We start from the raw sequence: 11,239 nt of genomic DNA on the forward strand, positions 1-11,239 counted from the left end.
ATTAAAAATACCAAAGAGACGATTCTTTGGATTTTTTAATGTTAAATCAATGAATTTGAAACAGGCGAAAATTATAAATCAATTAAAAATTTTTTAAATTCACTACAATTACCGACAAACACTGAACAGATTTCAAAAAAAGAATTCTTTCTCCCGGAAGATAAAAATTTTTCTAATATTTTATTGTTAAAATATTTTCTACCTAAAATTTCTTATTCGAGGACAAAAAAAAAACATTTTTCAAGACGCGGAAATTATCATTAAGTTTATTTTTCAATTAATTTTTATTCTAAATTCATGTTTTGGAATTAGAGAAACTTTTTTTTGGAAATTTTAATTGAAAATAGTTTCAGTGAATGTTCTTTTTTTATTCTTCTAATCTTTCTTCTTGTGTATTTCTCTTTGGTAAAATTATCAATAAAAATCTAGATTTTTTTTTCGACTGCTCCATAATTCAGAGATATTAAAATTTTAGAGATATAATATTTTTTTTTGTGTTTCAATTTTTTCTTCTTAAAGATAATAAAGACTTAGCTGTCGATACACAGAGGTTGACTTAGAGGCAAACTTAAAACGAATTCAAGCAATCAGTTGGCAGCGATCCAGCCGTTGGCAACCAAATAATGGAGGATTTTGCTCTCGGGTTCCGATTGCGGGACAATATTCGATTTTCTATTGCCAGTCAAATATTCCTTAAAGAAAAAACAGGGGGAAAAATTAGACAAATTAAAAAAAGTCTTCGACTCGGAGCAATTGATATCTTCATGTTTTATAAAAATTTTAATTTTTATAAAATTTTTCAAAAAAAAATTAAATTACACTTCCAAAAATTATAATACAATTCGTTGCAAGAATTCAATTATTTTCATAAATAATAAAATTCTTCACAGGATTTCAATTATTTTATTTTTAATACAATTTTAAGTAAATTTCTCGAAAAATGAAATTATCTTCAAAAATTTCTTGCAATAATTCAATTACATTTCACAAATAATGAAATTCTTCGCTGAAATTTAAAAATTTTCAAAATTTAATATTTTAATAATAGTTCTCAAAAGAATTCAATTATTTAAAATAAATGTAGTAAAATTCGTTGCAGTAATTCAATTATTTTCATAAATAATAAGATTCTTTACATTATTTCAATTATTTAAAAAAAATTTCTTTTAATTGATTGCAAGAATTCAATTACTTCCATAAATTAATAAAATTCTTCACAGGATTTCAATTATTTTTTTAATACAATTTTAAGTAAAATTCTCGAAAAATGAAATTATCTTCAAAAATTTTTTGCAAGAATTAAATTACATTTCACAAATAATGAAATTCTTCGTTGAAATTCAAAAATTTTCAAAATTTACTATTTTAATAAAAGTTCTCAAAAGAATTTAATTATTTAAATAAAATGTAATAAAATTTATTGCAGGAATTCAATTATTTTTACAAGTAATAAAATTTTCCACATGAATTCAATTATTTAAAAAAATTGATAAAAATCGTTGTAAGAATTTCATTATTTTCATAAATTATAAAATTTTTCTGAGGATTTCAATTATTTTTAATCCAATTTAAAGTAAATTCTTAGAAAAATGGAATTATTTTCTTAAATTTTATTAAAATTCTTCGAAAGAATTCAATTATCAATTATTTTTAAGAATTCATGCTATAATGTTTTTAATATTCAATTATTATCTAAAATTTTATCTAAAATTCAATTTTAAATCAATTTTTATTGGAAAATTCTACGAGAATTCAATTATTTAAATACAAAAATAAATAATTTATTGAATAAATGAATATTTCTCGAAATTGAATTATCATAAAAAATTTTTTCATCAAAATTGAATTTTTTCAAGGAATTTTAATAAAATTTTCAGGAATAATTACATTTTTCGAGGAATTCAATTAAAAATGTATTAAAAATAATTGAAATTCTATGATGAGTTTTATTATTCAATGAAAATAATTGAATTCTTTTAAAAAATGTTATTATTTATGAAAATAATTGAATTATTGCGAAGAAATTTATAAAAAATTTGTAAATAGTTGAATTTCTGTGAAATTCTTATTATTTATGAAAATAATTTAATGTTTGCTTAGATTTTTACCAACATTTTTTTTTAAATAATTGAATTCTTTTGAAAAATTTTATTAAACTAGTAGATATTGAAAATCATTGAATTGGTGAAAATTTTTCGACAATAATTGAAATTTTGCAAAGAATTTTATTAAAATTTTTTAAAATAATTGAAATTTGGAGAAGAATTTTATTATTTTTAAAGACAATTGAATTTTGACGGGAATTTTTTTTTAATTTTTGAACATAATTGAATTTATGCGAAAAATTTTATTACTTTTGAAATTATAATTGAATGTCTGTTTTGAATAATTTTATTTCAAAAATTCAACAACAAAATTTTTGCGAATTTTGAAAGAATGAAAGTTGTAATTTTTAGAAAGAATAAGATTTTACATTGAAATTATTTAAAATATTAATTCCTGTCGAAAAATTAATATTTAACAATTAAATTATTCAAGTCTAGAATAATTTAATTTATAAAATAGTTAATATAGAAAAGTAAATAGAAATAATTTTTTTACCTGAAGTAAAATTGTTTTCTGCGTCAAATACTGTGTTGGTTTTAAATCGAGTTGAAGACAAAGTGTTTTCTCTTGTTTAGTGAGTAGATGAGAGGCAGCCTCTGCCTCGACATCGCGCTCCTCTGAATCCTCATTTTTGCCCGAATTCATAAAGTCCCTCTCTGCATCGTAATTTAAAGCGGAATATGACCGATTGTTATCCTGCTCCACCCACTGATTGGCTGGAGTCGTCGTCCGATTGTGACTGATTAATGAGCTGGTGCTGGCTGATTCTCTTGACATGGACTTTCGGTCGATGAAAGAGGAGCTTTTTTCTTCTTCTCTGTAAAAATTTCAAAATTCACCATTTTAACATTTTTTTTTCTCCACTTTTTCCACCAACAAAAAAAAAATTAGAAACAATCTCAAACAATATAAAAGAAGGCAAATTAAAAAAAATACATATCAAAATATTTTTTTTTTTTTGACAATCGTACAGAAAAAAAACATTCGAAAGATTACTATCAATTACAATTACTATTACTATAAAATAATTGAAATTGTATTTACTATAAATAATTAACTGAAAAAAACTATTATTTCAACGAACAAATTACAACAATTATTTCTTTTGTGTTACAAGCATTTGTAAAATTCCATAAGAATTATTATTATAAATATAATTATAATTGTTATGGTCTTTTTCAATTGCTTGTTTAATAATTATATATCTTTTTTATTAAATTTGTTAATAATTGTTAACAATAATAATTTATAAAAATTAAAGTAGTTAATGAAAAATGAATTTTTGTTTTGAAAATTGTTTTATACAGCAACGCTTTTGTTTTTTAAAAGCATTCGATTTTTCCGTTCCTTTAGCAAGCAACAGGCAAAAAAAAGTTAAATTAAAATCAAAAATATGCGAATTACTCATTTTTTATAAGAAAATAATAAACAATACTTTTTCTATTTATGAAATTAATATTTTACATTGTAATTGAATCCTTTTTTTATATTTTTTCTTCAAATTTATAAAATTAAAAATTTTTTTATTACATACTTTCGCTATAATAAATAAATGTTTATAATAAATGTTTTTTTAATTAATATTTATAATCAATATTTATTTTTTGTTTTGGAAATAAATATTAATAAATATTCAGTTATTAATTTATCAACAGTAATAAACATAAAATTTATAATTTACTTTTGAAATTAAATAATTGAAGAATTTTGACTTACATTTTTGTATAATGAAATTTTTTTTTTGTATTTTCTTTTAGATTTTAATTTAGAGAATAGAAAAAATATTCTTTTCTTTAAATTAGGAAGTAAATTACTTTCTTGATTTATATATAGGAATAAACGATTGTTTTCTTTGCAATAATTATAATATAATTAAAATTATTTATTACTAATTTTAATTAGAGTAAAAAAAAAGTGTTCTTCCTACTTCTCGGTCCGTGAAAAATTTCATTAAAAAATGAAACTTAAAATATGGTGCAAATGATATTGATTGATGTGCGCTAAAAATGGAGAAATCATATTTGTTTTTTCTAAAAAGAAATTTTTTTTGTAAATTTTCATGCGATTCTAGAAAAAGAAGCGAAAATAATTTATTTTTTTCGAAAAAGAAAAATAAAGCAGAAAACCAAACAAGCTCAGCGCTATTTAGCAAAATAAAAATAAATTGACATTTAAGTGTTTTTGTGCGTGTGCGACATTTAGAATATATTTTTTTTTAAATAAAAAATTGAGAATGTAAAACATTTTTTGCGCTGATGCTTCTTTAGTTTTTACCTTATTTATAAAAAATCTGATCCCATGCAATATTTCTACTTTCGATAAGCGCATGCTCCTTCAACTTTTACAAACTGGAACGTCAAAAAATATTTACTTTTTATTATTTTAAAAAAATATTTATTTTTTATTATTTTAAAAAATAATTTAAATATTAAATAAATTTACAAAAATTTTACAATGAAGAGAATTTAGAATTTTGAATTCTGAATTCAAATTAAAACTTTCGATAGAAAGGAAAATAATATTTTGATATTTATGGCAAAAAAAAAAGGAAGAAATAGAATTTCGAAATTGTTCAAATTAACTTAAAATTTTGATTTTCTTTTATGCGACCAAAAAAATAGTTTCAATAACTTTATCTTCAAGTGGATATTTTCTTTCAATTTCTTTGTAAAAACTGAAAGTTTTAAAAAAGTTTTGAATGTAAAATTTTTTCAAAAAATTGAAATCTTTAGAGAACTTGAAAATTTTAGAATTTTAGAATTATTTTATAAGTTAGACAAAATTTTATGAATATTGTTTAAAATTGTGGATTTGTGATTCGAAAAAAAATTCTGATTCAAAAAAATTGAGGGGAAAGGAGGGAAAATAAAAAATAAAAATAGGAGAGAGACGGAAAGAGAAAACTAGGAAAAAATATACTAAATTAAAAAAAAAATGAAAATTCTTACCTTTTTCTTGAGGTTTGACGGTGAATTGTTGTGGACGGCCCACTGCTGCCCTAAGTGAAATGCAAACTGATACAATCTGTTAACAAACTCCTAGCAACACGCACAACAAACAATAGAATTAGTGATTGGAAAGCATAATTGTTATTTTTAAATATATTTTTATGTTAAATTTTAATTCTAATTATTAATAATAATAAAACAGTATTTGAATAAAAATTTAAAAAGAAAATCATAACAGTAGAAATGCGAGGGAAAAAAGAACGCGAAAAATAAAATAAAAATTAAAATCCAAAAAATTTCTTTTGTCTGTCATTGCGTTATTTGCCAGGAAATAAAATAATCACCGATAGTGATTAAAATTTTTCAATTTCAAATAATTTTTAATCACTCAAAAAAAGGAAAAATTTTTTGTGTTACTTAACATTTTTTCTATTTTTTTATTTTCAATTAATTTTTATTTTTCATTTTTAGTAAATACTTTTTTTTTCTCCTTCGTTCAAAAATCGAAAAACAATTTAGTTTTCAATGTAAAAACTAAATGAAGTAAAAAAATAGTTTTTTTTATAGAAATAACAATTCTTTGTTTATATTTCTTTTTGTTTTGATGAATTTTTTTACTCGAGTTATTTGAATATTAATTAAATCATTAATAATAATGATAGTGAATAATAATAGTTTAAAAAATTTTGATAATTAAATAAAAAGAGAAGAATAAAAAAATCGTGATTTTTGTCTAATAAATCTACGACAAAAAGCAATGAATTTTGTTGCAAAAAATAATTCGGTGCAAATTTGTTTGTTCCTTTTTTTAAAATATATTTTGTAGCTGAAACATTAACATGAAACAACCATTGCTGTATAAATAATAATTCCTTTTTTTTTATTAGTGAAAATTTTGAAATTTCAATTTTTCTTTTTTCTTGCATTAAAATAAATGAGAGATAATAAAATATTGGATTTAGTAAAAAAGAAAAAAATGGTTACGAATTGTTAATTAAAAAGAAAAGAAAAATAAACAATGAAACAAACAATGAAGAAAGAAAGAAAATTTTGAAAAATACTTACAGATTTTTTATCTGACCAATGATCAACGTCAGTTTGTCCCTGTGATTGCAAGATAACTTGCTCAAAATGTGCGCATTCCTCATGTTTTGTAACGCCATTCTCTCTATAACGATGCAATTCCGAGAGTCTTAAGCGTAATTCACGTTCACGTTCAAGATTCGCAAGAAATTGCTCGTATTCCTGGGCAGTGTAAAATTGCGCAAACACCCTCATTCGCTCTCTAAAGTCTCTGTTTTTAATTATAATTCAATATTAGTAAATTTTTATTATCTATGATGCAAGCAAAATTATTCAATTTATTAACTATTATTATTATTACTAGCAAATGATTTATTATTATTTTGTGAATTAAAAAACTTTGTTTTTTCAAGAATAAACATCAATTTTTAAATGATTACAGATTCAAAATTTAAAGAATTCACTTATTAAGTACATTGTATTAAATATTCTTGTTTATTATTATTCAAAAATTTTAATACAAGTTTTCGCAAGAATTTAATTATTCTCATGAATAATAAAATTCTTTAGAGCAATTCAATTATTTTTAATACAATTTTAATAAAGTTTTTTTAAAGAATACAATTATTTTTTTAAATATCAATTAAATTAGATTATTTAATTATAAATAATCAATTATTTTTAAAAATTGCAATAAAATTTGTCTAAACAATTCAATTGTTCTCAAAAGTTTTTAATAAAATTCTTTGTAAATTTAAATTATTTTCATGATTTTCAATTACAAATTACTTTTAAAAGTAAGCAAGACCCGTTTATAATAAATGAAATGAAATGAAATGAAAAATTACATTATTTTTACGAAATGCAATGAAATTTTTCAAAAAAAAGAAAGAAAGAAAAGAAATGTAATTATTTACAAAAACTCTAATTAAATTGTTTAAAAGAATTTAATTTTTTATGAATGATTTTAATATAATTAAATAGGAAAATTTATTATTTTTACAAATAATTGAATTTTTGCAAAATTAAAAAAAAAATTGAATTTTTGAGAATAAATTTATTAAAATTGTATTTAAAATAAATGAATTCCAGCGAAATTTTCATTATTTTTAAAAATAATTGAATTTTTGAATTGAATTTTATTAAAAGTTTTTTAAATAATTGAACTCCTGTAAAAAATTCAATTATTTTTTTTAAAGGAGGGACTTTTTTTATGATTTTATAGCAAAAATAAAAAAGGTGGGATTCTCTGAAAGTTATTAGAAAATTTTTTTTTTTTAGTAAAAAGAAGAAAGTTTTTCTTACTTATCCTCCTTTGTTCGTTTCCTCTTGACACCACGTTCTTTTCGCGAGGAAGAAAAAAACGCTGAAACTAATTGATAATCACGAACGACACGTTTTCTTCTCGCTCTTTCCCTGAGATTATTTGTATACATATCGACTTGTGCGAGCTTTAGGGCAATGTCAAGATCGTCATCCTCAGTTGGATTTAAAAACAATGATGAAACGAGAGATTCAGCTTCGTGATTGTAGTCCTGAAAGACAGTTTTTTGATTATTAGAAAATTACAAAAAAAAAGAAAAAAAAAATGAACTGAAAGAAATAGGGAAATGAAAAATCAAAAAAAAGAGGGAAGTAAATTTTTTGATTCGAGAAGGAAATTAATGAAATTTTACCCATTCGAAATCATCTCGTTGTGGCATGTAACCAAGTTGTGCGGCTTCCTCTTTTGTTATGTCTAATGGAGGCAGACGTGAAGTGACGTCAGGTGATAAAGGCCCGTGGTCAGAATTTGTTTGATCGGTTAGATTTGGTTTATAAATCTCCGTTGAAGGCCATGTGTGCTTTCCTATGTTTCCGTCTAAATACCTGGCTATGTATTCTTCTTTCGCCTCTGCGAGAAAAAGAAAAAAATAATTATTTATCGACACCCTTGGTTTGTAATTGTATAAAAAAAATTCTTCTTTCTTAAAAATCTTTCTATATTATTTCTCCGAGTATTTAAACTTGGAAATTTTTTTATAAAAGGTAACAAATATAAAATAATTTTTACTTCTAAAAAAATCCATATAGTTTGGAATTTTTGACAAATTGTATTATTTACAGAATTTTAACTAAATTCAAAGTATTTTACTAATTTTCCATAAAATCTACGAAGAAATCATTTAAAATTGTATTAAAAATAATTGAAATATTGCGAAGAAATTTGTTATTAATGAAAATAATTAAATTTTTGCAACGAATTTTAATTAAATTTTGTTTTGAAATAATTGAATTTTTTGAATAAATTTTTATAAATAGTTGAAAATAATTGAATTTAATTGTTTGGGAAAATAATTAAAATTAATTATTTGGGAAAATAATTATTCAATTCAAATTAGAATAAAATCGTAAATAACTAAGTTTTTTTTTGTTTTGAGAAGGAGATTTTAATTAATTTTTACCTTCCGGAGTACGTGTTTCGATATGTTTACTGATATCTTCCCAATTTCCGAAACCAAATTGCTCGATCGCGTCCAATAATCGTAATTCTTCCCTCGCTGTCCAGTTACCTCGGCCATTGAATAAACTAACTGTCCCCGAGTCCATAAATTGATAAGCGTGATCATTTTTGTGGGGACCGATTTCCGAGCCCGATGAAAAGCACTGTAAACAATTTTTTATTATTTTTATCACAATTTTCCCAAAAGAAAGTTTTTTTTTGAATTTCACTAAATATTTTGAAGGTTTAAAAATTTATTTATTTATTTATTTTGAGAAAATATACTTTTTAAAAAAAACTTTTTAGCATTTTTAAATCCACAATTTAATTATTTTTGTTAAATTTTAATTTTTGCAAAATTCTAATAAATTTATAGTTTAATTTTTATTTTCGCAAAATTTTACAAGAATTTTTAAGTTATATTTTAATGTTTGCAAAATATAAAAAACCATAATTTAAAAATTTTCAGTTTTGCAAAATACTAAAGAAAATTTTAATTTAATTTTGAATTGTTGAAAAATTAAAAAAATTTAGTTTTGATAAATATAAAAAAAAAATGTAAAAATACATTTACATTTTTGAAAACCAGTTAATAATTTAAGTTGAATGTACACTTTAATATTTTCGAAAAGAATATTTTTATTTTTAAAAAAATATTCATTTATTTAATAACATTAATTTAATATTTTAAATTTTCAAAAAGTAGTGAAAAATTCCATTGGGGAAGTCAATTTGCAAATAACATTTATTTTCCCGCTAAAAATTATAAAAAGAAAAACTAATCAAAATATCGAATGTAATTTTTAAAAATCTCTTCAATTAATGTTAAAAATTATTTCAATTTTGAAATTAACGAGAACTAACAAAATTACAATAGTAATAACAATAAAAATAATTAATTATTTTCTATTTATCCTCTTATTTTAAACTAGAAACGAAAAACCGCTTTTTAATAAGTACAAACATAACCTAAAATTTAGTTGAGATAATAATTAAAATCAAAAAAGCCGGTTGGAAAAATAACAAATAAAGATTGAGTAGTTTGTCAACGAGAAATAGAAGCACAAAAATAGGGGTTTAATAAATAAATCCAAGTTTACGTCGCCTGACAATCACAAATATAAGTAAATATTTGCAAAAAAATTATTTTTATTAATTTTCACTCACCTGCAAACATAGGTCGAAATCAGTGCATTCTGCACATTTGATCCGCAATCCTGAGATGTCTTCTTGACAATAAGTGCATTTATAAGTTGCGTAGAGATCTGTAATAAATAAAAAAAAAATTCACAATTATATTTTTTACAATCAATTTTTAAAAATTAAAAATCGAAATTGCTTTTTTGAAAATTCAAAGAGGAAAAAAAAAATTTTTTTTCTTTCCAGATAGACGTGTTTGACGCCCTTTCCGAAAAACACCCACCCGCCATTTTTGTCCTGGTTTTAGCGTTCTTTCAAGAACGATTTACGATGACGTCACCGCATAACTAGGAGAATTACAACAGAAAGAAAGGTAAATTATTAAAATTTATCTCTATTAAATTAGTAAACGCAGCATTTTCACTTGTATAATTTACTCGAGAATGTGAAATTAAGCACTGAAAGCTTTATTTTAACGTGCGATTCCGCTTGATTTCCGAAGTTAACAGTTTCACGGAAATGGTGGTGTGTATATTGGAAAAAAAAATGTTGTTTACGACGATAAATTCTTGAACACAAGTGCGCATGCGCGAAACTCCTACCCCCCAAGGCCCCCAAGCAAAACACCGGAAGTATCGTTATTTTACTTGACTCGAGTCGTGAGCAGTGTTGCCACAATAGGGAAACAAAATTTCAAGTAATTTAAAATCTTTAAGGGCATTTAAACCTTGATGACGTCACACATGCTTTGCACAATCTGTAACGTCATCAAGGTTCAAATGCCCTTAATATTAAAATAAAAACAAATATAGAAAATAATATTAATAAAAAATGGTTAAACAATTTTTTGGAAATTTAGAATTTAAAAAATGTGTAATTAATTAAAATAGAAAATAGTTAAAAGTTTATTTTTATAATAAAAAGTACTCTGAAGTAGCTGCATTGAATTTTCTCGGTTTAAAATTTGAGCTCAAGTGGCGCGAAATTTTAAATGATTTCAAACACAAGAATGAAATAAAAATTAAAAAAAATTTAAATAATTGAAAACAATAGAAAAAATTAATTATTTAATAAAATAAGAAAAATTTAATATGAAATAATTGAATGGTTGGAATTTAATGTTAAATAAAAAAATAGTAAAAATTTTGAATAAAAAATAGTAAAAATTAAAAATTATTTAATTATGTAAAGAAATAAATTTTCATAATTCATAATTGAATAAGTCAATAATTCTAAAGTGTATTTTTTTAATAATATTTTAATATTTTTTTTTTAAATACATTTTTGTTGTATATACAAAATATCTTAATTATTAATTATCGTTTTTTTACACCAATAAATTCAATTTGAATCGAATTTAATTGGAAAAAGGAAGAAAATGTTCTCTATAAGGCACATGGCTCGCGCAAAAGTCTTTTAAACAAAAATTCTATTAGAAATAAAAAAAAGGAAAGAAAAAATATTTTTCTACGTTAAATATTTAATAAACATATTGTCAAGTCATGCGATAAAAGTTGGTATCACAGAATACGTCGTATTT

At 22.2% G+C, this 11,239-nt stretch overlaps 1 protein-coding gene across 2 annotated transcripts; it reads right to left on the reverse strand.

The window, feature by feature from the left end:
* Positions 1-252: 252 nt before the first annotated feature.
* LOC122501700 (transcriptional adapter 2B) lies at positions 253-10,280 on the reverse strand. Of its 2 annotated transcripts, XM_043611379.1 has the most exons (10): positions 10,137-10,280; positions 9,983-10,046; positions 9,727-9,824; positions 8,522-8,723; positions 7,754-7,971; positions 7,383-7,612; positions 6,120-6,348; positions 5,055-5,104; positions 2,602-2,923; positions 253-692 (listed from the first exon to the last, which is right to left on the reverse strand). In XM_043611379.1, exons 2-10 carry the CDS (start codon positions 9,987-9,989, stop codon positions 588-590), a joined length of 1,461 nt encoding a protein of 486 aa, XP_043467314.1. In that variant the 5' UTR covers positions 9,990-10,046; positions 10,137-10,280; the 3' UTR covers positions 253-587. The 2 variants fall into 2 exon arrangements, with proteins under 2 accessions (XP_043467314.1, XP_043467323.1); XM_043611388.1 differs by lacking the exon at positions 253-692 and having other exon boundaries at positions 2,652-2,923; positions 5,055-5,144; positions 9,983-10,280.
* Positions 10,281-11,239: the final 959 nt, after the last annotated feature.

This window comes from Leptopilina heterotoma, unplaced genomic scaffold (assembly GCF_015476425.1).
Source record: "Leptopilina heterotoma isolate Lh14 unplaced genomic scaffold, ASM1547642v1 Lhet_105, whole genome shotgun sequence".
NCBI classification, from domain to species: domain Eukaryota; kingdom Metazoa; phylum Arthropoda; class Insecta; order Hymenoptera; family Figitidae; genus Leptopilina; species Leptopilina heterotoma.

What these genes read in the sequence shown, in the direction of transcription:
- LOC122501700 (XM_043611379.1), bottom strand. An exon ending in ATTTCGACCTATGTTTGCAG is followed by an intron (nt 8,724 to 9,726) that starts GTGAGTGAAAAT and finishes AATTGTTTACAG; the next exon opens with TGCTTTTCATCGGGCTCGGA. An exon ending in CGAAACACGTACTCCGGAAG is followed by an intron (nt 7,972 to 8,521) that starts GTAAAAATTAAT and finishes TTTTTCTCGCAG; the next exon opens with AGGCGAAAGAAGAATACATA.